Below are 27,504 nucleotides of genomic sequence, written 5' to 3'. Positions count from 1 at the left end.
ATGGCATAGAAAATTAATTTTTTAAAAAAAATTATGTAGGATCTCTGTCTTTAATGTGCTGTACACTCTTATTTAATGCTATAACTAGTACTCCAACAGTATTTTTTTTTCACTTTATGTTGCTATATGGGGGCAAACTGTTGAAATCTTTACCTAATATATACTAAACTGATCTTCTGTATATAAAGAGAATTGAAAATCAATCTTGATGTGATTGGAAGGGGAGAGGGAGCGGGAAAGGGGAGGGTTGTGGGTGGGAGGGAAGTTTTGGGAGGGGGAAGCCATTGTAACCCATAAGCTGTATTTTGGAAATTTGTATTCATTAAATAAATGTTTAAGAAAAAAAAGAATATCCTCCACTTAATACACTAAAATGAAGTAATTCTTTGAGAACAAGTCTCATAATAAAGCTCTTTGAGGACAGAGGTCCTGGCATCAGTGATCAGTGAAGGCTCTTGATAAGAGCTGCCATGGGTATGAAAGCTTTTGGATCCAGAAACTCCTTTAATTTTTTGACAAGGCCATAGGCAAAGTGGAAGTTCTGTCCTCTCTTCAGAGGAAAGTCCATCCTTCTTTGGTAGCTGCTTCTTTCCACTGGGGTCTCATCCACAGAGGTCCTTCATGTAGAACATTTTTTGCCACAGTATCTTGGCTTTCCATGCCGGCAGTACTCCCCTGGGCTTTTCAGCCAAACCAGAAGGCCTTAAGGATTGATTCTGAGGTCAGAGTGTTACTTAAGGCAATTGTCATTCTATGAGGCTGCTGTATGGACTCCTTCCCATGTTGAGGCATTCATTCTTTTTTAATTCTACTATTATTGCCAAACACTTATTCTATCTGTATGATTGCTTTAACACTTGATCCTATCTATATGTTCACTTTAACATTAATCCTATCCATATGATCTCTTTTTTTTTTACTTTGGAAATTTATATTTATTAAATAAAAGTTGAAAAAAGTCATATAATTTTTCATGCCATGATATCTGTTGACATCAAAGTGGTTTTAATTACATCACAGTTGATTATAACATCATATTGGTAGTTTTATGACATTACAATGAAGCTTAGGATATCAAAATATTGGTTCATGATTTCACAGTTGATGGTGACATCTCAATGGACATTCATGTCATTTACATCCAGTGGTCATTTATGACATTCCATTTGATTGGTAGTTTTATGATATCAGAATGATATTCATTTTATCATGACTACATAATGTTTGGTGTATGACATCACAATTGCATATTTATAGCAGGACAATATTAGTATATGACATGGAAATGGTTTTCAAAATATCAGAATTTGTTATTACTTCAATATTGTGATTTCTTACATTTTATTATGCTATCATAATGGTGGTTTTTGACATAGGAATTGACTAAGATATCATAAAATAGATTTTTGACATCACAATGGTTTTATGAATTCACAATTGAATATGACATCATAATAGTTTATGGGATCACAATTGATTATGATGTCAAAATGGCAAGTTTATGATGTCCCAATTATTTCAATGACTTCACAATTGATTTTGAGACTACAATGGTAGTTTTGTGAGATCACAATCATCATTATAACATCACTAGCATTATTTATGACATCACAATTGATCATAATGTCACAATGGCAGGTTTATGATACAGGATTTGTTGGTTTATGTAATCATAAGTATTTTATGACATCAAAATTGATTATGACATAACAATGGTAGGTTTATTGCAGGACATTACATTTTATGGCATCAAATATTGATCTATGACATATTTGTTTTTATGACATCACTGCCAATTACAGTATCACCATGATGGCTTATGACATCTCAATTGATTCTGATGTTATGACATTGGATTTATGGCATCACAATGGCATTTATGCTTGGCAATTGATAATAACATCACAGTGGTTGGTTTATGATGTCACAATGGTGATTTATGAATTCTTGATTGATTATAATATCACTAGGATTTTGAAGATACCACAATTGATTTTATCATAACAATGGTAATTTTATAAAATCACAGATTTTACATGTCACATTGAATTTATATTCACAATCATTTTATGACATCACAATTGATTGTAACAGGAAGATGATAGTGAATGAAAATTTATTATGCCATCAGAGTGTTTGTGACATCAGAATATTGGTTTATTACATAAGAATAGTTTTTTTTAACAGTCTGATTTATTTATTTATTTTTCATTTATTAAACTTTTATTTAATGAATACAAATTTCCAAAGTACAGCTTATGGGTTACAATGGCTTCCCCCTCCCAAAACTTCCCTCCCACCCACAACCCTCCCCTTTCCCGCTCCCTCTCCCCTTCCATTCACATCAAGATTCATTTTCAATTCTCTTTATATACAGAAGATCAGTTTAGTATATATTAGGTAAAGATTTCAACAGTTTGCCCCCATATAGCAACACAAAATGAAAAGAATACTGTTGGAGTACTAGTTATAGCATTAAATAAGAGTGTACAGCACATTAAAGACAGAGATCCTACATAATATTTTTTAAAAAATTAATTTTCTATGCCATTTCCAATTTAACACCGGTTTTTTTTTTTTCATTTCCAATTCTCTTTATATACAGAAGATCGATTCAGCATATAATTAGTAAAGATCTCATCAGTTTGTACCCACGCAGAAACACAAAGTGTAAAAATACTGTTTCAGTACTAGTTATAGCATCACTGCACATTAGACAACACATTAAGGACAGATCCCACATGGGATGTAAGTACACAGTGACTCCTTTTGCTGACTTAACAATTTGACACTCCTGTTCATGGCGTCAGTAATCTCCCTAGGCTCTAGTCATGAGTTGCCAGGGATATGGAAGCCTTTAGGGTTCGCCGACTTTGATCTTTTTCCGACAGGGTCATAGTCAAAGTGGAAGTTCTCTCCTCCCTTCAGAGAAAGGTACCTCCTTCTTTGATGGCCCCGTTCTTTCCACTGGGATCTCACTCCCAGAGATCTTTCATTTAGGTCTTCTTCTTTTTTTTTTTTTTTTTTCCCATGGTATCTTGGCTTTCCATGCCTAAAATACTCTCATGGGCTCTTCAGCCATATGATCTCTTAACACTTAGAATACTCTTTTTACTACCCAGCTTAAGGGGATTTAGAGTCCCATGGCAAGTTTTTAAGCTGTAGCCTTAGAAGTAATCATAGGAATTTATGCAGAAATATACTACTTTACAGTTACAAACTTCATGCATTTCACAATTATAACTTTAGGGTCATGGTGATTCTTCCCTCTGTTCCCGAACCCCCCCCCCCAAACTCCCACCCTCGCTTCCTCTTCCCTCTCAATCTGTTATTTTTAACTACAATCTATTTTCAATTAACTTTATACACATATGGTTAACTCTATGTTAAGTAAATAATTCAATGACAGTATAAAAAAGTTTAAGTAAAATAAGATAAAATAAATGGGGGCCAGCGCCGTGGCTCACTTGGTTAATCCTCAGCCTGCGGCATGGCATCCCATATGGGCGCCAGGTTCTAGTCCCGGTTGCTCCTCTTCTGGTCCAGCTCTCTGCTGTGGCCCAGGAGGGCAATGGAGGATGGCCCAGGTGCTTGGGTGCCTGCACCTGCATGGGAGACCAGAAGGGGGCACCTGGCTCCAGATTGATACAGTGTGCCAGCCATGGCGGCCATTTGGGGGATGAACCAACGGAAGGAAGACCTTTCTCTCTGTCTCTCTCTCACTGTCTAACTCTGCCTGTCAAATAAAAAATAAATAAATAAATCTTTTAAAAAAAGATAAAATAAATGAAAAGGAAAGAGGAAAAAATACAAAATACAAAAAACTGTTCCTCAACAGTCAAAGCATGGACTGTTCAATTTCTCTCTCTCTCTTTTTTTAAAGATTTATTTATTTACTTGAAAGTCAGAGTTACACAGAGAAAGGAGAGGCAGAAAGAGAGAGATCTTCCATCCTCTAGCTCACTCCCCAGTTGGCCGCAACGGCTGGAAATGCGCTGATCTGAAGCCAGGAGCCAGGAAATTCTTCCAGGTCTCCCATGGGGGTACAGGGGCCCAAGGACTTGGGCCATCCTCTACTGCTTTCCCAGGCCATTATAGAGAGCTGGACTGGAAGTGTAGCAGTTGGGACTTGAACCGGCGCTCATATGTGATGCTGGCACTGCAGGCAACGGCTTTACCTGCTATGCCATAGTGCTGACCCCTGTCCCTTTGTTTTTTACATTTTACATGTTGTTCTCTTCATTTAGTGGAGCATTAAGCCCTTGACTATATTGTTAACTAAAAATATATTTGAAGGTCTCTGCTGTGGATTAGTGGGTTAAGCTGCCACCTGAAGTACAGGCATCTCAAGGGGGATAGTTTCCAATCCCTGCTGCTCCACTTCTAATCCAGCTCTCTGCTAATGTTCTTGGGGAAGCAGCAGAAAATGGCCCAAGTGCTTGGGCCCCTGCAGCCACATAGGAGACATAGATGAACCTTCTGTCTCCTGGCTTCAGCCTTGCCCATCCCTGGCCATTGTGGCCATGTGGGGAGTGAACCAGAAGATGGAAGACTTCTCTTCTGCCTTTGCCTCTTCCTCTCCCTCTCTGTAACTCTGCCCTCCAAATAAATACATACATAACATAAATAGGATGTTTAAATAAAATGTTTGAAATAAAGGAAGAATGAAAGTAAGGTGGCAAAAAGGAAGACCTTCCTCTCTGTCTCTCTCTCTCACTATACACTCTGCCTGTCAAAAAAAAAAAAAAAAGAAAGAAAGAAAAAGAAAGTAAGGAAGGGGGGGAAAGGATGGAGGAAAAGAATATCACTATATTTTTGGAATTGTATCTGTGAACTACACTAACTCTGTTCTCTTTGTGTTAATAGTACATTAACATGAAAATATCAGATAAATAAAGGGCCAGAATTTTAAAGTAGAAAAATTAATTCCAAGTATTTATTCTCTATTGGTGGAAATGCTTATGCATAAATTCAAGTATTGCTCTACTACTTTTAACTTACCAGTCATCCTATAGTTGAAGATATAAATTTCAGCATACTCAAATATAATCTCTTAGTGAACATCCGGGTAGTATGTCCCTGATACATAGATGCATACATATGACATATGCTTTCAAGTTCTTAACAAATGTCCTTAGGTAATGACAGTAAAATTTATTTTTGCCTTCTTTATTTCACAGGATTACACACTTACAATGTATTTCCAGCAGTCTTGGAAAGACAAAAGGCTTTCTTATTCTGGAATCCCATTAAACCTCACCCTAGACAACAGAGTAGCTGACCAACTCTGGGTACCAGATACCTACTTCCTGAATGACAAGAAATCATTTGTGCATGGGGTCACAGTGAAAAATCGAATGATTCGGCTACATCCTGATGGAACAGTTCTCTATGGACTCCGGTAAGTTATTTTTACTATTGTTTTGTTTCTACTTTTGTAATCAGAAAGAAGAGAGAGAAGCAAGTAGAATATATAGATGCTCTCACATGTAAAAGTAACTCATATTAAAGACCAGCAAATCAGTTTTGGAAATATTTGAGCTCAAAAGCGGCAACATTGTCCATCAAATATAAATGAATATTTGCCCTGGCCTTCAAATAATAAGCATAGTAATAAGAAAATGAGTCTTTGCTGTAAAGATTTCATGTATAGCTTTTTCTAAGTGTTGTATCTTTTAAGTCAGTTGTCTAACTCTGTAGGTCTAAATTAACTGAAGTACCTTAACTGTGTTGCGTATAGTTATTTAAATATGAAAGGGAACTGTGAAACACTTGTTTGAAGAAATAAGATATTTTATGGTGACTTTAAAAAGATTTATAGTGTTTTTATTACTTTACATTTTTATGTTTTAACATTTTTATGTAGGTCTTTGAACAATATTGAATAAATTTGTGTCTTTTGGGAGAGTTAGGAGTTGTTGATGTTCTATTTTTTCACATGGTTATCCAGTTACTTGAGCATTATTTGTTGAAAAGAGTTTTTGTTTCTCCATTGGATTGTGTTACTGCCTTTGACTATGTAAGTTGAAGTGGGGGAGACAGGAGTTTCTAGCTGTTGTGTTCCATTATTTTATTTGTCCATCCTTAGGAACTGTCACTCTATTTTAATTACTAAACCATTATGATAAGAGCTACTGAGTAGTTACTATTACTAGTAGAGCTACTGAGATAAGCCTTCTAACTCTATACTTATTTTTCAATAATAGTTTAGATAGCCTAGATCTCTCTGCGTCTCCCAATAGCTTTTAGAATCAACTTGTCAATTTCTACCCAAAAACCTGAGATTATAATTGTGATCCATTGAGTCTATATTTCAGTTAGCAAAACACTGACATCTTAAAATTATCAAGTCTTCTACTCCATGAACATATATATCTTACTTTGATTATCTTTAATTTATATTGGTCATCCTTTGTACAGCAGTTTTGTTTGTTTGTTTGTTTGTTTTTTTAATTTTGTTTTGCTATGTTTAAGAGTCAGGTAAAAAAAAAGGCATTATACACATACAGAAGTCTATTTTTGTCCTTTGTATAGTTAAGGGCTTGTTAAAAATTTTAGACTATGTTTCAAAATTAGCTTCTAGCTACACCAAAGGAATATCTAAACTGTAACCTGATACGATAGAATTTTTAGAATGGTGGTTCTCTCTTCTTTGGTTTGATCTTTTGTGACTCCTTTGTAAAGCAGATGAAAGCTCTGTGTCTAAAAACTCAAATCTATTCTAAATTTTCTTACTATTTCAGAGGGCTCATAAGCCCCCAAAGTCTTTCTGTATACCATGAACACCAAGTTAAACTCTGATTACAGATTAAAATTCTATAATTAATGTTTGTAAAGTCACCAGTACTAAAAAACAACATGCTAGTAGAAAACATATCTGTGATAAAACTTCTAATCCTTAAGCCAGTTATTGCTTAGTTTATGATTATGTTTGCTCTTCATTTGCACTGGAAAATGGCATCAATTCATCTTGGCAAAATGGTCTTTGATTTTTTTCCCCCACTCTTTCAGTGCTCCAAAGGTTTTCAACTCCAGTTGAAAAATGTGAGATAAAAATCTCTCAGAAAAATAATGAACAGGTACTTGAATCTATGATAATTGCTACAGACAAAATCCACTAATTCAAGATCAGAGACTGATCTTTAGTGATGATTAATATACAATGGAAATCACTTGTCATTTTTATGTAAACTATGCCGTTTTTGTCAGATACACTAATTGTATAAGAAATGGGGTAGGCTACCCTTCTAAAGTATCCTGGAGGAATAATTCCATGAGATAACTAAACAGATATGCAAGCTACTGATTAGTCAAGAACATATAAAAAGCCATTTCATTGGGAAAAAAGATAGCTAGGTTTTTTTTTCAAGTAAGAATGTGGGCCACAATCTTAGTTTATAAAGTCTGACTTCAAATTTTTCCCAATTTACTGGCATTCTTTATCAATAGAATGATATAAAGGAAAAAAATAGCTGAGAACCACAAAGTTGAACACTCCCCATTTTACAGATGGGAAGCTTGAAGGAGAAAAAGGTGAGAGGATCATATCTTAGTGGATGATAAGGTAATGGCAGGGCTGGGACTAAAATACAAGTATCCTGATTCCCATGCTTGTACTTTTCCCACTTCACTAACTTTCAAATGCATATAAAAGTCAATACCTCCTTCCAAATTGTGCAACCTTGCTTTCTAACTTTGATGCTATCCCAGGTTTTTGTAGCTTGTAGCCTGCGGACAATGACCTTCCAAAGAGAAACACAAACCATTCATCTTTTTTCTGGGCTCTGATCTTTTTATGGAACCAGCTTTTTCCCTGAAAGCCCCACACCAGCCCTCATATCTTCTCTTCCTCCTCCTCTGTCTTCCTCACTACCTCTTCCCTCACAGGTTTGCTTTGCTTCTCCTCAGAGGTTATAAATATCCTAGAGACACTGTAAGCTGTAGCAGAGAAGGTATGACGTCTGAATCAGAGGCTGAGGATGGGCTGAAACTCCATAACTTTCTGACTGCTTGTCCTTGAACAAATTATGTAAGTTTCCTGAGTCTCAGCGTTATCAGCTGCAGAAAGTGGTTAATACTTCCTAAGTCATTTTTGTTAAGATATTACAAACTATTTAATATGACAATATGTTTAAATTCCTAAATTATATATATATGTAAAGCAATTGGAATAGTTTTATTTGGTGCTGGAAAAAAAGCATACTGAAGAAAATTTTATTTTTTAACTCCAAGGGATATCAATGATTATAACAGAAATACAGTTGTTCAATTAAGAAGACATACACTGAATGTCTAGTATGTACCATATGCTCATTATTTTGGCCCTGAGAACACTTCACCAGAAGTCTGGTTGAAAGCTGCATGCTTGCAGATTGAGAAGCACCTAAGACTGCAAGTTGAGTGACCTGTGGCCTGTCTAGCTGTGTCCTACAATAGTCATTTCATTTCCCCTGGCTTTATACCCTCCAACCTAAAAAGAACTATATTGGACAAAATTATCTCTAGATTCTGTTTTAGGGATAAGTTCCATACCGTTTTGATCCTACAGATTAAGATGTATTTAATTCTTCTGATGTAATACTTCCTAGTCTTAGAAATGAAAATATGTACTTTTATTCTTTGTAACAGTCTTTTAAAAAATACCTGCTGTTTATGGTATCCTAAGCACATATACTAGGGAATTCCTATCATTTAACATATGTGTTAGCATATTTATAGCTAGACAACACTTATTTTAGACATAGTAATCAGGAAAATAAAACTTCTTGCCTTACTCCTTTCCATAAATCCTACTAATAGTCATTATGAGTGAGGCCGTATATTAGTGAATTGATTTTAGAAATGACAGGATCAGTGAGGTTTTCTGAACACACCTGAAAGTCCCTTTGGTCGAGTATTTCATGATTATAAGGCCACATCATTAAACTAAATCAAATTTTTGCTATATTCAGATTCATTATGATGTACTATAACTTTACATGAAACCAAAAGAATACATTAAATTTTTTTCTACTTTTTGTTAACTGTGTTAAATCAGATTTAGTGTAAGCACTAAAGTAGAAGACTGGTCTCTGGTAGGAAACTGTTACTTCTGGAAGAACCAGGCTGATGGGTAACAGCTACCCAGCATATGGCAGAGGCTCCAATCCTTGTATCTCTTGCTCTCAGGTCACTCCTGCTGTGAAAAAATGCATTACACCAGGAAATAATCCCGTAGCCATGATTGTTTCTTCCATTTAGCTAGGACTCTAAATAAAAGATTTCTGGGGTGAGAATTGTACAGGGGACTAAGCCATCACTTGGGACACCTGCATTCTCTATCAGAGTGCTGCTTTCAAGTCCTGGCTACTCTGTTTCCAATCCAGCTCCAAGTTGGTGTGCCTGGGAGGCAGCAGATGGCTTAACTACCAAGATGGAGTTCTGAGCTCCTAGCTTTAGCCTTGCCCAGCCCTGGCTGTTGTTGCCTTTTGGGGAGTGAATCAATGGATTTATGATCTCTCTCTCTCTCTCTCTTTCTCTTTCTTTCTCCTCCTGTCTTTTAAATAAATAATCTGAACAAATAAATAAATAAAGGATTTAGGTGATATTGTATTAGGAGGACACAGTTTAGTCCATGTCTCTTGAATCCTCAGCTCTTATCTTTTTAAAAAAAAAAAAGAAGATTTTATTATTTATTTTATTTGAGAGTTAGAGTTACAGACAGTGAGAAGGAGAGACAGAGAGAAAGGTCTTCCTTCCGTTGGTTTGCTCCCCAAATGGCTGCAACGGCCAGAGCTGCCTCTTTATATTGCTGACTGTTTCTTTTGCAATTCAGAAGCTTCTCAATTTGATGTAATCCCATTTTTCTTTTTTTTTTTTTTTCCTTTTGTCAATTTTGGCTTCAATTGCCTGTGCCTCTGGGGTCTTTTCCAAGAAGTCTTTTCCTATGCCAATGTCTTACAGAGTTTCCCCAATGTTCTCTAGTTATTTGATGGTGTTGTGTAGTAGATAGAGGTTTTTCATCCATTTTGAGTGGATTTTGTATAAGATGTAAGGTGTGGGTCTAGTTTCATACTTTTGCATGTGGAGATCCAATTTCCCCAGTACTGTTTGTTAAAGAGACTGTCCTTGCTTCAAGGATTGATTTTAGCTCCTTTGTCAAAATTGATTGTAGATGCATGGATTGATTTCTGGAGTTACTGTTCTGTCCGTTGGTCTACAAGTCTGTTTTTGTGCCAATACCAGACTGTTTTGATTATAACTGCCATGTAGTATGTCTTGAAATCAGGTATTGTGATGCCTCCCACTTTATGTTTGTTGTATAAGATTGCTTTAGCTATTTGGGGTCTCCTGTGTTTCCATATGAATTTTAGCATAATTTTTTTCTAGATCTGCAAAGAATGCCATTGGTATTTTAATTGGGATCACATTGAATCTGTAAATTGCTTTTATTAGATCTCTTACATTTTACCTTTCTGTGTCTCAGAGTTATTTTCCTGTGTGATGTGTGTTTGTTGTCATTGTGAATTATATTTCCTTAGCCTTTGTGTCTCCTTTCTCAAACCAAAAGATGTCCAGTAAAATGTTTGTAAAAATGAAATAAAGCATGCAGGATATAACCTGACTCACAACAGTTATCAGCTGCAACATTTCTATATCTAAATGATGGCTATTAACCAAAGAGTAATTATCACTATTAATGGCCAGATGTATTCAGCCTCTTATCCAAACATCATCCAGCTGGTTGCACACACTGATTCTCTCCGACGCCTGGCCTTGGGGATGCTCAGAGACTGTGTTTGTGTTCCCCTGAAAATGTAAGTCATGGAACAGCTTTATTTGGGCAAGATATTTAGTGAAGCATTTAACCTCTTGAAAACCATGCTTCGTTTGGTCTTCCCCTTTTAATTCCTGCCATTGCTTTCTTTTTAAAAGGCCATAAGACTCCTTCTTCCATTTCCTGCTGGAGAGGCCAGATCCAAGTGAATTTGAGGGAATGTCAGAATGGGTAGTAAAATGAGTTGGAAAAATCTTTAAGCCCAATACCAATTCACGTTTAAAATTAGAGGTGAATTATACAATGTTTATATAGACTGATACAATGCAAACATACGTCTATGATGTACATACTACATCATTTTAAGTAACATCAACAACAATTGTATCTTGGAATTTAACCAATACTCATGCATATAAGTAGCTATACTTTTATACCACAGTTTGTGTATACCTTTTCTGAAGTATTTGGTGCCAGAAATGTTTTGGATTTAAAATTCTTTTGGATTTATGGGTATTTGCATATACATAATGAAATATCTCATGATCAGACCTGTCTAAATATGAAATTCATTTATATTTCATTTACAACTTATATATGCATAGGATAAAGATAACTTTATATAATATTTCTAGTGTGTTTGGTTTTGACTGACAACCTGTCACGTGAGGTTCCACATATAATTTTTCCTGTTGTGTCATCATGTTTGTGTGCAGCAATGTTAATATTTTGGATGATTTTGAATTCTCAGATTAGAGATGGCTGATCTGTATGTGTGAGGTATTATGCTTAATGCTCTGCCCATACTGTCAAACTTTACTGCGACACTATGAGCCATACACTGCTATTGAGCTAATTCCACAGATGCCAACACTGGGATATCTAAAGAAACTTCTCTTGTCATATATGTATTTACTTTTTAAAAGTAGACTTAAACAGGTACACATGCTATTTGGCTGTTATATTGTTCAAATCTCTGTTACTCCATTGATTGCCCTTTTATTTTTTGAAGAAACATTTTTGTACCTATATTCCCTTGTAAATGCATTCATATATCTTCAGTATTGAAAAGTGATCATATTTATTTTTCAAAATTTGTATTTAGCTATTTATTTAGTTGATAGGTAGAACTACAGGAAAGAAGAGATAGAGATCTTCCATCTGCTGATTCACTCTGCAAATGTGCACAACCAATCCAATCTAACAATCTAATCCAATCTAAGGCATTTCCCAAAAGTTCACCTCTAAAACACCATTAGTGGGTTAAGTGTCCATTTCCCTTAGAGCCATTGACAGAAGACTCTAGGGTTCACATCTTTAACATATGAGCCTTTGGGGGACACCCAAATACCCAGACCATAAAAATGTCATTCTTTCATCTCAAAATCTGTACATTTAGCTCCTCACTGTCCTGTGTAAATATTTCTTTCCCTGGAGATCATTTCTAGGAAGACAGCTCTCTATGTGTGATGATTTCATTGCTCTCCATTACAGAAGTGAAAACAATAGTAGAAGACACACAACACAAATGGGAATGGCTCTGACAGGTCTGTCAGCTTTTTAAAATGTACACAACTTTGTTGCATTGTCTTTTACATACTAATGAGTCCAAATTCCAAAGAGCAGCTTCTCAGCTTCATCTTTCAAGAGAGAGTTTAGAGTTAACCAGAAACCTACAGACTGTTGCAGATTTTGAGAACTCCCCTGCTGTATTTGCTTTCCTAGCTTGACTCTGGATTGATTTTTTGATGTTCTTGACAGTGTCTGACCATGGCTTATGTGAGAGAATAAAATCAATATCTATAATTATTGAATATAAAAGAAAATAGAGTTTCCCACTATTCCTTGGAGGATCATCTCATCTTTCCTTGGTCTTCATGATAAAGCAAAGTAAAAATAGAGGCAATTATCTTGATAATACAGATCCAAAAAAATAAAAGAATCACATACCCCTATTGATTTTTAAAGCAGCATGAGGGTCCTAAATGTTTCATACTAGCTCTCCATATTGATTGTAAACTTTCAAAAAAATTGTTTCTCTTTCCCAGAGACATAGAGGCAGTCATGATTACATTCAAGAGTTCTGGGCAGATCACACAGAGCTTCCTGTGAGATGTGCTGGGTACAGTTGATTGCAGAGAATAAATATGTGGGTTGAAGTTGTGTTTGCAGAAAAGGGCTGGCTGATATTGACAAAGACATCCTGTTAAAAGAAGGAAACTTGGTACTTCAAATGGAAGAGAGACAAAACAGACCATGCATACAGAATAGGTAACTCAGTTTATTAGAAAGAAGGCCTCAAAACTCTCCCTACAATTCTTACTAAAGGACAGTGTTGCTATTCCTCTCACAGTTCAGTTGATTATATTTTAGAGTTTCATCAGTGGAGGAGAGAAGGCTATTTCAAATGTTCTCCAGTGAAAGGGCTGCTATTTTTGACTCTTAAAATTTTAACTTTTACTTTTAATGTTCTTATTCATTTATGTGGAAAAAATATGTGATTAATAATGTTTGTGAGTAGCTCCTTTTTGAAATATTTATTGCATCACAACTAATTGAAATATTAACTTAAATACTTAGGCAATTGAAATACAGTTATTGTAGCTATTGATTGACAATGTGATATATGAATGTATCATTAAGAATAACCTTCTTTAGCTAAATAAATGTAGAAGATTAAATGAAAAGAGTGACCAAAAATGTCTTAAAAACAACTGCATCTCTTCAAATTCTGAACTTTGAATGTCTTGTTTAAGGATCCCAACTGTGAATTATGGAGACCAAAGAGGAGAATTTAATAAAGAGGAAGGAAAGGGGATGAGGTGGAGAGAGGAAGAAAGGAAGAATGGAAAGATGAAAGGAGGGAGAGAAAGGGGAAGGAAAAACCAAATATTTCTGATATATAAATTTTACATTCTAGTTATATTATTTCAGACAGCAGCCACTTCCTAGGAAGATGAATTAGGTTTTCATATTCACTTAGGAACATTTTGAAGTATTTTTCTCCAAGACCTTCAATTTATTCCATTAAACTATCATTTCCATGTTCAGTATTTTAGTATCAGTTCCATGACTTTTACCACAGCTGCATATCATCTAAAAATATTGACTCTTTTTTTACTTATATATGTACTTCTATGAATGCATACACTTATGTATGTATATATACATACACATACGTATTTTAAAATTTTTATTGAATCTCATGTGGAAAACAATTATTTTATAATGAATATTAAAATTCACCTGCTACAGATTTTATTACAATTTAGACTTGCTTATTTAAATTTCATTTGCAATGATCTTTTCTCACAAAATTAAAATAACCATATTGCCTATTTTAAGGATATTGTTAAAGTTGAACAAATGAGCAGTCAGTTATTTCACCTTGGTAACAAATGCACATTTATACAGCAATAATCATCATAAAATAAAGGCCTAGATTTTGGTATCTAATATATAGAATACAAAAATATGTAAAGTATATAAATGAAATCGGCGTTTTGAAATTTGACTATTGTTCATATTGTCCTTGCCTGTACTCTTGAGGAACAATGATTTTTCTACTAAAAACAAAACAAAATAAAACAAAAACAAGCTTAGTCATGTACCAAATTAAGGTGAGGCTCATTTAAAACAATGCTACACCTCCCAGATTGTGAACTGGCCATCCTAGATGCTCTCATTTGACTGTATTCAATGTCTGATTTTATAATATCAAGGGAAAGCCATAGAGTGTATCTGAAGCCTAAAATTCCTCTGTGGTTTGTATTTCAGATTAAATAGCTAAGCCTTGTTTGTCATCTCTTGTTTGTAAGTATCACGACATTATAACGTGCAGACAAGGAGGCATCACATTTTGTATCAGTGGAACATGCTGCCTGTGGATTGCACAGCACTCCATCACCTTTATGGAAGCAGTAATTTACTTTAGACTAAAACAGAAATGTCACAGAGGATTTCTGGAAATATATGTGCCATTAAAACTACAATAAGTATTATTTAATGCTAGCTTTTAGAAAAATACTGACTTATTTTTGCATGTCAACCTAAGTAATCAGATTGAATAATATGTGTTTACAATAAACAAAGTATTACTTTGTTGCATCTAAAAGAGGTCATGGAACAATGAGTACCATGTTTCCTAGAATGAATGCCTCATCTATCTGAATGGTCCAAATCACAGAACACATTTTTTAAAGAAAAAAATTGTTTTCTAAACTTCTCTCCTTTTTTCTCTTCTGCTTAGAAACAGTGAGTACTGTTTATCCAAGCAGATCACATATTGCCATTTCTAGGACAAAGAAAGTTATATTAAAGGAGAAGCTCCATGCCTATTGCATTAAAGATTGCTTCTCTATATTTCCTAGGAAAATTTTAGGTTTATCTTACCTAAGTCTTTTTTCTTCTTTTCAATAAAGATAGAGATGGAGCTGTATAAACAGTATAGGACAGTACAAACCTATAATGAAACAACAAAGTAGAGCAGCCTGCCCCCTTTTATTCTAATTGCAAATTAGGAGGAGACAGTTCATCAACAAAAATTAATGGAAATGTTACTTTAATTTTGATTAAATTTTCAAACTATTAGTCTTACTTTTTCTTTTTCTTTTCTTTTTTTGGATCCTTGATGAAATATAAGTTGGCTATAGATGTTTGGATTGACTTCTGGTGTTTCTATTCTGTTCCATTGGTCCATCCATCTGTTTCTGTACCAGGACCATGCTGTTTTGATTACAGCTGCTCTGTGGTATGTCCTGAAATCTGGTATTGTGATGCCTCCATCTTTGTTTTTGTTGTACAAGATTGCTTTAGCTATTCGAGGTCTCCTGTGTCTCATTAGTCTTACTTTTTCAAATCCACATGAATTTGCTTAAAGCAGACTCATTTGTTCTTCTGAAATATCAAAAGATGACTGGAGACATAATTTTTTGTTGTTCTTGAGTCTTTTAACAACTTTAGCAATTTTTAATATGTTTAAAAATTTAGATTATTTTACATCAAAAATTAAAGTAGACGTTTAAGAATTAAGGAGTGCCATACATGCTGATATGACCATGTACATGTTATTTAAAAATTTCTACCTTCTCAACTAAAGACTGGACAATACTAGCACAAAGAAATTTCATCTTTTCAAGTTAAAGGATATCTTACTCTCCAGCACAATAGGCGCAGAGCCTCCAAGATTTTCTGTGTTTTGTGAAAGTACTCAAGACATGAAAACCAAGGCTTAAAGATACCAAAATAGGAAAGAAATATGATAGATCAAATCTAGAATTAACTAAATTCTCTCAAATGCAACATTATATCTAAAAATCACAGACAAAAGATATCACAAAACTCAAAGTTATAAAATTAATTTAAAAAGCATATCTTCTGCATTTGCTCAGGAGTGCCTTGGGCCAAAAGAATGTTTGCAAAGACCTTGCTCATGTTTCAGTACTTCCGCCTTTTTTACTGTCTCTCACACCACTTTTCTCTTCTTGTTCAATTCCATCCTGCAGTCCTTTAGCACCATCACATCACACCATTTTACTGCTGGATTCCACGGATCCACCACATTAAGTATGTTCAAATATTCTTTTTTTTTTTTTTTTTTTTGACAGGCAGAGTGGATAGTGAGAGAGAGAGAGGGGCAGAGAGAAAGGTCTTCCTTTGCCATTGGTTCACCCTTCAATGGCCGCCACGGCCAACACGCTGCGACTGGGGCACCGCGCTGATCCGAAGGCAGGAGCCAGGTGCTTCTCCTGGTCTCCCATGGGTGCAGGGCCCAAGCACTTGGGCCATCCTCCACGGCCTTCCCGGGCCACAGTAGAGAGCTGGCCTGGAAGAGGGGCAACCAGGACAGAATCCAGCGCCCCGACCGGGACTAGAACCCGGTGTGCCAGCGCCGCAAGGCAGAGGATTAGCCTACTGAGCCGCGGCGCCAGTAGAACATAATGACTTTAAGCATTAGAATGAACCACTTTCATGTGAATAGTTTCATTTTCACATAAGGTTATATTTTCATATACAGAGATAGCTTTCCTCTTATAATTTAGTGAACTGACCACACAAAAGTCAAAGTCATCAGGGGGATATGGTTAAGAGTAAGATGGAGGTTTAAAAACAAATAAAAAGCCACTTGCCATTTATGTAGTATGGGTTAATTGTGATATGCACTGTGGGGTAAGGAAACATAACGAACACATTACAGTCTCAAAAAGATAACACTATTTTGGGAGAGATGAAATTAATGCATGTGAAACAACAGCTATTTGGATTCTATAAGTGCTATACTGAAAGAGGCTCCAAATATATACACTACAGGGGTTAAAGTAGTAAAGATTTTAAGAGGCAATCTCTGAGTTAAATATGTGCAACATATAGGTAAAAATAAAGGGAAAGTGTTTTTGTTACTAAGTTAAAGAGAAAGGGAAAAACTGAATAGAGGCCTTGAAGTAAGGCCTTATATGGAATCTAAAGAAAATGAAAATTAACTGGCAGTTGTGGTGTGAGGCTTCACCAGTAGGCAAAATCTTGAATGAGACTGTGTAGCAAGGGTAAGTGTAATTGAGAAGTGCTACATCAGGAGAAGAATATTTGAACAGGCCAGCGCCATGGCTCAACAGGCTAATCTTCTGCCTTGCGGCGCCGGCACACCGGGTTCTAGTCCCGTTTGGGGCGCCGGATTCTGTCTCTCTCACTGTCCACTCTGCCTGTCAAAAAAAATAATAAATTTTTTTTTTAAAAAAGTCATTATGTTCTTAAAACCATTTGTATGAAATACATGAAATTTGTTTCCTTTTTTTTTTTTTTTTTTTTTTTGACAGGCAGAGTGGGCAGTGAGAAAGACAGAGAGATAGGTCTTCCTTTTCCATTGGTTCACGCCACAGTGGCCGCTGCGGCCGGCACACCACGCTGATCCGAAGCCAGAAGCCAGGTGCTTCTCCTGGTCTCTCATGCGGGCGCAGGGCCCAAGCACTTGGGCCATCCTCCACTGCACTCTCGGGCCACAGCAGAGAGCTGGACTGGAAGAGGAGCAGCCGGGACAGAATCCGGTGCCCCAACCGGGACTAGAACCCGATGTGCCGGTGCCGCAGGTGGAGGATTAGCCTATTGAGCCGCGGTGCCAGCCAATTTGTTCCCTTTTTATAAATAAAAATTTAAAAATTCTACTATAGTGTATGGATAGGAGAGTTTCTTCCCATATGACCATAAGATAACTGTAAAGAAGATAAAGCAATTAAGGTTTCTAAGGGTTTTGACCTGAGAAACCAAAAGAACAGATTTGGAGAAAACTGTAGGCAAAATACTTCTGAGGAGAAGCTGCTGAGCCCTGTTTGGGGATATCACCTGTGAAAGGCCTGTAGACATACAAGTGCAGAGGCTGGGTGGAAATTATGTATAAAAGCTTGAGGTCTAGTAGGAAGCTATAGATGGTAGTCATTACTATGTAGAAGGTCTTTAAATTTAGGTGACTATATTTTCTCACTAAAGAGAGTGAGCATGGACAGAAAAGAGATGAGATTCAATGTTAGAAATAGTCCTCCAACATTCACAGTTAGGAAGAAGAGACATAAATAGCTAAGGGTACTAAGCAACAGTAATTGAAAGGAGGAGGGGAGCCAGAAGAGTGTAATTTTCAGAAGCCAAGTAAAGATAGTGTTTTGAGTAAATGGAAGTAATTATTTGTGTCATCTTGTTAAAAGGTCAAATCACTTGAAAATGGATCATAATTGATCATTGTATTTAATAACAGAGGGATTTTTAGTGACTTTGACTAGACCAATTTGAGTGTAATGGTGGAATAAACAGTTTAATTGGAGTAGATCAGGAAAGAAAAAGGAGAGTGGAATTGTAAACAACTTATCCATATGCTGGTGAGAAGGATCTAACTGAGAAGGAAGATTGGATAATTCTGAGGAGATACTGGGAGAATGCCTTTAAGTAGGCAAGAAGACATCAGATCTCTTGAAAAAGTGGAGTCCTGACCTTAACTTGAAGCATGGAGTGTTCCTTCATTGTAATAGGAGAGAGGGCAAAGTCTTCACTCAACCTCTAATAGATAGTTCAATGAAGTGGTGACATTTAATCAGCACAATGACTTCTTGACACAGACAGTCCTACCTTTTCCTTTTAAATGGGTAAATTGAGGTACAAGTTAAGTAACTTGCTAAAGATCCAGAATTTGAAAGTGTCTAAGTCAGAATTCAAAACCAAGAAAACTGACCTCATGACCTAAATGCTCAACCACTGTTTTAATAGAAATGTAGGTTCAGTACAAGGTCAGTTTTCACCTAAGCTGTTTCCTCAATCCTTGATAACACATTTGAAAACATTAACAATCCAGAGGTCCTGGGGCTGGTGCTGTGGTACAGCAGGTTAAGCTGGTCTCTACAGTGCTGACAACTGAGTTGCTCCACTTCCAATCTAGCTCCCTGCTAATGTACCTGAGAAAGCAATGGAATATAGTCCAGGTTCTTGGGCCCCTGCACCCATGTGGGAGATCTGTATGAAACTCCTGGTTTCTGGCTTCAGCCTGGCCCAGCCCTGGCCATCGCAGCCATTTGATGAATGAACCAGTGGAGAGAAGCTCCCTCTCTTCTGTTTTGCTCTGATTGTCCCTCTCTCACTGTAACTCTTGCAAATAAATAAATAAATATTTTTTTAAAATCCAGGCATCTTGAGAAGAACACAACTGGGATGGAAAAGGACTTGCAAATCTGTCTTTAAGCAACAAAAATAATATAACTCTGGAAGTTACAGGTCTTAGGCCTCTTTATGTGTAAAACCACAAATGAGATGCCAGTATGGTTGCTTGTACTTCAATATCCATGAGGAAGAACTCCAGTTTTAAATAACATTTGTGTAAAGCAGAGGACAAATGTAGAAATAACCAGGGAAAGTAATAGCCTAGGTGATAGAAATGTATGATATCGCACCTGAAATGTTTAGAGGTCTAGCACCTCCAGGAAAGCTTAGATTTACTCTGTGCTGTTCCCAGCCCACGATTAATGACCAATGTGTAGAAAGTCCAAGGAATACCTCCGTTCCATTTTCTTACCTTAGTAAGCCTAATGTGGAAATGGTTCACTATTAACATTTTGCTACAGAACCTTTCTAAAATGGAATTAATGTATTTTTAGTGTCTCTCCAGAGGTAGATAAGCTACTAAAAAGGCAGGAACGTAAGCTTTAGAGGCGGATGAACCAGCTCTGCCATTTATGGTGGAATGGCTTACGGCCAGTTCCTCAACCTCTGTGGGCCTCAGTTTACTTACTTGAACAGTGTCTAGAATGACATCCATCTTTCTAGTTCTTGACAGCACCATTATCTATGAAATAAAAACAGTGTTCTTAGCTTTCTTTTCTTTGAGTGTCTTACCTATAAAAATGTTTTAGCATAGCTTGGGTGAGTACAAATGCGTCTAAAATGTTGCAAAACAGATTATGAATATAAGTGTGAGGTTGTAACTCCGTGTTACTATAGAGCTAAGGGAAAGATTCATAGCAATTAAAATCATGAAGGTTGGAGGTAGATAGTCTTTTAATGTAGCCATCTAACTCTTCAATATATCAGCTATATGACCTTGGACACATCATCCTGTCTATGGCAGATTTTTCAATAGGAGCATAATAGTAACCAATGAGGCACACTTGTTGAGATCATTAAATGAGAAAATGCATTGAAAAATGAATAGCAAAGTGCCTGTCATCTACTAAGTACAAAATAAATCCTAGCTTTACCGTCAGGAAGTGCTCAGTGGGTGGAGAGCCTATCTCTTTAATGTGTTGTTCCACTTCCTGGGGAGGTTCTGATACCTTTACGATTAAATGGAAGTCTCTTTCATGACCCTTAATAGAATCACTTGGATTATCCTTGATGATATCTGCTCCTATCCTTTAGAATCTCTCCAGGTTTGTTCAAACTGGACAATGAGGAGAAAATTCATTCTATTCTATGTTGTGAGGTTTTTTGTCATTGGATTAGAAAGGCCAGAGAAGAATAAAGTCATTATCCCAGCACAAGAAACTCTGTTATTGCTCATTATTTTCAAGTATTATGTACTCTCTTCTTTTGTGTCACAGGATAATTCTGTACCAAAGAAACTGTATGTGCCTAAAATATAAAGAGTCATTTTTATTCACCCCATATAAAAAGGGCAATGGAAATGACATTTTTAGAAATAGATAAAAAGACTTTGAAGATCAGCCTCCTTCCTCTCTTTTATCTAGAAATACACATGCCAAATGAGATGCCAAGAGATTTAGTTTCTGCTAAGAAGCTTAAGAAAATTAGGAACTATGGTTGAATGTAGCATTCATGGTTGAATGTGGAGAAAATACAGTATAATGATTTGCTTTGTTCCAGGTTCCATTTTCATGCTCTGTTTTTATCTCCATCTTTATTGTCAAGAAATTTAAAATGTCACTACTTCATGACTGTACAAATGATGAACCATAATCTTACTTTTTCCAGCATGGATATTTCACTTGTTTTCACCATCTTTTAAAAGACAAAATAAAACAGTGGACACCAATGCTGAGTGGGTCATCTCTAGAATAAACAAAGCATTCTCTGGAATACTCAGAGGCATGCCTCCCTGGCTGCCAGTCTTCAGCAGTTGTAAGGCTCTATTTAAAAAAAAACAAAAAACAAACAAACAAACAAAAACACTCAGATGCTTATTATTCTATGTCCTGACTCTGTTCTCCAGTTTTCTTCCCTTTTCCTAACCCTGTTAGTGAAGTTAAAAATTGTGACTGAGATCAAAGAGGCCTAGATTTTGAACCATTGTACATCTGCCAGGATTTTGAGATACATCCTTTGAGATAAGATCATGGATACAAGTTAAAGTTTGGAATTTAAGGGAATGTTGGTCCTGCTCTATAAGCCAGAGCTTCTGATGGACATCTGGAACATAGCAAGGCATATTTTGTAGCTGTTGCATATCCTGTATTTCCCCTTTACTCCAAATCTAGAAGTACAGGAACAGAATTCATTGCTTTAGTTAGCATTTAAGAATGAAACCACAGGGGTAGACATCGTGGTGCAACTTGTTAAGCCACCACTTGGGACATATGCATCATGTATCCATGGAGTGGAGTCCCCCCTTCACTTTCAATCCAGCTTCCTACTTATATGCATTCCTGGAAAGGTTCAAGATAAATAAGCTCTAAGAATAAAAGCATATGCTCTCTGATTTGTGGTAATATACAGATATATATAAAAATGTAATATATATAAGCAAAATCGACATTGTAAGATTTGTTTATTGCTTATAGCCCTTGTCTATACTCTTGAGGAACTGTGGTTTTTCTACTTACTGCCTGTTGAATTCTTTATTTAGTGGAGAGTTAAGCTTACAATTATAAAGAAAACAAAGTGTGTCATTATAAAAATAAAAGAAAAATAAGGGAGGAGAGTAGGAGTGACAGAGGGCAGAGTGGGGAGTATCATTATGCCTTTAAAATTGTGCATGTAAAATGCATTAAATTTGTTCCCTTTTATAAATTAGAAAAATAAATTTATAAAGAAAAAAAAAAACCACAAGGTTCACAGAGTAACAAAACTGGCAGTATAAATGATTCTGGGACTGGAAATCCAGATCAAGTCAACTCTTTATCAGATCAAAACAGGGATATCTCTCATCAGATACTTGGGCCCTGAGCTGGCCATGCCCCTGCTGATTGCAGTGTGCCCATCCTTATGGACTAGGAGTCAATATCAGGTAGTGCTTATGAGTTAGTAGTGAGACACAGCAGTCATCTGACTTTGCAATGACCAACTAGATGTCCTTGAGCAATTTTTGAAACTTTTAGAGACCTAATTTTCTCTTTTGAAATATGGAAATTAAAAACAGAAACTATTTCATAGGGTTCTTCTGAGAGCTGAAGGTGCAAATACATGTAAAACACTTAGTATAGGGCCTACCATATTAGGGAACATTGACCAAATAAGTATTACTATTATTATTAGATTATTTATTATTTTTTTTCCTGAGATTACACAATGGAAATAAGAGACATGGCTTATTCATTACCTTATATAGTCATTTAACACTTCACTCTACAGAGACCATTGAGGGATCAGTATATTCAAGGCACTTTGCTAGGTACTGTTGGGACAAAATTTTTCAAGACTGTTAGCTTGTGCTACTACAATGGAATACCTTCTCACTGCTTAAAGAAAGATTTATTTAGTCCAGTATTAGAAGTTCAAAGGTTCCTTTCTGGTGGGCATCCACTGGAAGACAGCAGATGGAGAATGCCAAAGGCATATACATTAAAGTATATGAGGGAGCACATGGTCACATCTAAAGCCAGATAGAAGAAAGAGCAGCAAGATCTGGGCTCACTCTTTTTTTTTGACAGGGAGAAAGGTCTTCCTTTATCCGTTGGTTCACCCCCCAAATGGCCACTATGGCCGGTGCACTGCATCGAACCAAAGCCAGGGGCCTGGTGCTTCCCCCTGGTCTCCCATGGGGTGCAGGGCCCAAGCACTTGGGCCATCCCCCACTGCCTTCCCGGGCCACAGCAGAGAGCTGGACTGGAAGAGGAGCAACCAGGACAGAATCCAGCGCCCCAAGTTGTGATTGCAGGGAACTATCTCCCATCCCCAAAGGGCATAGGACCTCCCATCAGGAACCACCTCTGAAAGGATCCACAGCAAATCCCAGTACTGCCACCTTGGAGTCCAAGCTTCCAGTCATCATTGGGGATATCCAAGCCATATCCAAATCTTAGGAATTATTAAACAAAAAGGAGAAAGCTGCTACCATTCTAAGAAAAAGAGTAAAGCCTTTCATTTTTAGTGGCCCTGTTCTGTCCATTACCTGTCAGCATAGGAGACATTCTTGTGGTAGCTGATCTGCCTCCTCTCCATACAGAAGACAACTTAAAACCTGAGACTCCCACTCATATAGTAGTACGTGGACAATTTTATTGTATTATATTTTACTTTATTTTTGTGTAGAGCTTAGATGTTGACAAAGATACAAACATAGGTTTTTTTTATTTTTTTATTTTATTATTTTTTTTTTGGACAGGCAGAGTGGACAGTGAGAGAGAGAGAGAGAGAAAGGTCTTCCTTTTTGCCATTGGTTCACCCTCCAATGGCCGCCGCGGCTGGTGCGGCGCTGATCCGATGGCAGGAGCCAGGTGCTTTTCCTGGTCTCCCATGGGGTGCAGGGCCCAAGCATTTGGGCCATCCTCCACTGCACTCCTGGGCCATAGCAGAGAGCTGGCCTGGAAGAGGGGCAACCGGGACAGAATCCAGTGCCCCGACCAGGACTAGAACCCGGTGTGCCAGTGCCGCAAGGCAGAGGATTAGCCTAGTGAGCCGCGGCGCCGGCCCAAACATAGGTTTTTAAGTGTGTTCTTTCAATATTTGCAAGAAAAAATATCACTGGGGCATAGACACAGATTACAATCTGTTTTCTACCTAAAGCATACAAAAAGAGAGTCTCTTTGGTACAATAGGACATTTCTGTTTTAAAGTGCGTATATAGAATGTGTAAGTATTTTTGTAATCACTTGTGCCACTCATCCAGTGGGAGAAAATCACATTCTAGAAAAGTGTATTTCAATGTGAATTTATATCAGATACTCTGTGTTCCCAGTGATCGCCTTAGGTGGAAATGTGTATTCTTTGAATGTAATAACAGGCACCTTAAGATTTAAGCAACACATTAAAATGCTATACATTTTAGTGGCCAAAATATTCCTCATAAAATAACATTAACATTAAAATTGGGGCCCACATCATGCCACAGTAGGTTAATCCTTCACCTGTGGCGCAGGCATTCCATATGGGCACCAGTCCTAGTCCCGGCTGCTCCTCTTCCAATACAGCTCTCTGCTGTGGCCTGGGAAAGCAGTAGAAGATGGCCCGAGTGCTTGGGCCCCTGTACCCGCATGGGAGACCAGGAAGAAGCGCCTGGCTCCTGGCTTCAGATCAGCGCAGCTTGCACTTTGGCCATTTGAGGAGTGAACCAACAGAAGGAAGACCTTTCTCTCTGTCTCTCCCTCTCACTGTGTAACTCTACCTCTCAAATAAATAAATTTTAAAAAATCTTTAAAAAAAAAAAAGAACATTAAAATTAAAGGACTATAGCCTACCACCCTGACAAGAGACAAGTAACCAGTGTCCTATGAAAAGGAGAGAAAAATTTGCCTCTTGATATTTTACATGGTGTCCCTGTTTTAAATAACAAAACCCCCTAAAGAATAAGTTTTTTGGCTTAACATTGGATCAGTTTAACATTGGTAAATTTGTACTCAAAATTATTCCTTTACTTTTGAAATTTTTCTTCACTTAGGATTTCATATTTGTTTCTCAGTGTCTTATAAGTTCCGCACAGCTTTGTATGGGAGTAAGTTTTTGGCTCCTGCCTTGGCCAGCCTTGGCTATTGTGTGAACCAGAGAATGGAAAATCGGTCAATCAATCAATCTCTCATAAATAAATAAATAAATCTATCTTTTTAAAAGAGTTAATAGCTATTGCAATAACAGCCACTGCTTGTCAAAGGTATTAACTAACAAAAAATGGTAATTTCATTTAATGCTTGTGCCGGTTCCAGAGGCAGTATTATCTTTTCTTGTATTAGATGACGAAGCTGGATCTCAAACAGGTCAGATCACTTTTCCAAGGACACTACACTGCAAAGCCTATGAACTTTACCAGAGAAGTTTTGGCTTTGTTCTGGAAGTTCACTCTATTTCCTATGAAAGCATCTTTGCCTAGTATGGCATTCAGCTACTATGTGATTGAATATAGCCAGATAAGTAAATGTATCATCTACTTTCTTTCTGGCTTAACTGATTATTATTGACTATTATTTTCATTGGTGGCTGTTAGAGTCTTACATGTAATTTATGAACATTGGCTATATTCTTTTTATTAAGACATTATCAATTAGATTGTATAATTTGTCCATATCCAATCACTCTAAAATAGTCTAGTCATATATTTTTATGGTGATGTTTTGTAAGCTTATTCTTTTAATTCAAAATCCTGAATTGGTCCTTAACTAAATATGTTTTTAAAAAGACAATTAAATCATTATAGGTCATTATGCTCTTAAAACTGCATATATTAAATACTTGTAACTTACTCCCTTTTTATAAATTTTTAAAAAGTTACAGATCAAAATTTCAACAATCTGAAGATCAAATCTTTTTTTATTTTTGTGAAACCACATGGAAATGGTAGTGTGCTATTGTTCTCTTTGTAAATATCTGTGAGTGAGGTATCAGCCTCCCAGCCATTTTATTATGAATTCTATTTCTTTTGTATACAAACATTAAATTAAAAATAGATACAATATTTATTAATAACTAGAAAACAAATATGCTTTCACACCAAGTTTTCATCTAAGATTGCACAGGCTCCAATTAAACTTCTGACATCCCTATCCAAAAACCTCCAGACAACTTCCTAGAATTAAGCCAGCTTCATTTATTTAAACAGCTGTTCCAAAATGAATTCATTATAATGCTCATGATATTAGTTCTTGACATACTTGCAATATTATTTCATTCCCAGTTTAAGCAGGAATGAACAATAGAAAAACAAAACCTAAAATGAACAAGATAAAATCCAGTAAATCAAGAGGAATATTTAAACTTCCCTGAATATTACGTATTTCTAGAAATGGAGATAATAGATATTTTCTGACTATCTAAAGACTAAGTATAATTATAAGTCATCCGGGGTATCAATCTACTGACATAATTTCTACACCAGTAGTTCACTTTTTCCAGAGTTATAATACTGTAATCAGGCTGAGCGAGAAGTCAGTGACAAGTGACAAGTAAGAATAGGGTGAGACTGAGTACCTCAAAATTGTATACAGTTTGCACTTGAGTTGCTGTCTTTGGCCTACTTTCAGACCTAGGATGATACCCAGATCACCAGTGTGTTATTGTTTTTCACTTTTTAAAAATTTTTTTGCCAGGCAGAGTTAGACAGTGAGAGAGAGAGAGAGACAGATAGAGAGTTATAGACAGTGAGAGAGAGACAGAAAGAAAGGTCTTCCTTCTGTTAGTTGACTCCCCCAATGGCCGCCCCAGCCGGTGCTGCACCAATCCAAAGCCAGGAGCCGGATGCTTCCTCCAGGTCTCCCATGGAATGCAGGGCCCAAACACTTGGGCCATCCTCCACTGCCCTCCTGGGCCACAGCAGAGAGCTGGACTGGAAGAGGAGCAACCAGGACAGAATCCAGCACCCCAACCAGGTCTAGAACCCGGGGTGCCAGTGCTGCAGGTGGAGGATTAGCCAAGTGAGCCACAGCGCTGGCCTGTTTTTCACTTTGGATTTTGCTGGTTTTTATGGGAAATTTTAAAGTATTCAAATAGCAGAAATGGTTCCTTTTAGTTTCTAAAGTCACACACACACACACACACACATACACACATATATAAATATATCTAAAGATAGACAAATATGTATGGATGTATGCATACACACCTTAAAATTATACAAATGATGCTTGTATATCATATCCAAACCTATCTTTTTCTAGAAAAATCTGAAGATAATCTCTATGTCTTGTCCCTTCACACATATAACATCATCTGTACTTTAACTTTCCTCTTCATTCTTCCCCAACTTTTGTTATCAAGAATTTTAATTGCAGCTTATTTGTGAGTACTCAGATTTATAAATATTACTCTAGTCTTTTAAGAACATATACTCATTTGTATTTACCGAAAGGTATACTGACTCTTTAAAATACTTTTTGTTGTTGTTTGTGTGAAAGGCA

At 36.6% G+C, this 27,504-nt stretch overlaps 1 protein-coding gene across 2 annotated transcripts in view; it reads left to right on the top strand.

The window, feature by feature from the left end:
• Positions 1-27,504, top strand: part of GABRB1 (gamma-aminobutyric acid type A receptor subunit beta1) — a 439,794-nt gene that overhangs the window by 171,486 nt on the left and 240,804 nt on the right. For both annotated transcript variants that reach the window (XM_062213299.1, XM_062213300.1), the window contains exon 4: positions 5,181-5,401. In XM_062213299.1, the coding sequence (XP_062069283.1) occupies positions 5,181-5,401 (221 nt within the window). The remainder of the gene's footprint in view (positions 1-5,180; positions 5,402-27,504) is intronic.

This window comes from Lepus europaeus, chromosome 16 (assembly GCF_033115175.1).
Source record: "Lepus europaeus isolate LE1 chromosome 16, mLepTim1.pri, whole genome shotgun sequence".
NCBI lineage: Eukaryota > Metazoa > Chordata > Mammalia > Lagomorpha > Leporidae > Lepus > Lepus europaeus.
The sequence above is the reverse complement of the archived record's forward strand: the minus strand, read 5'-3'. Positions and strand labels throughout refer to the sequence as shown.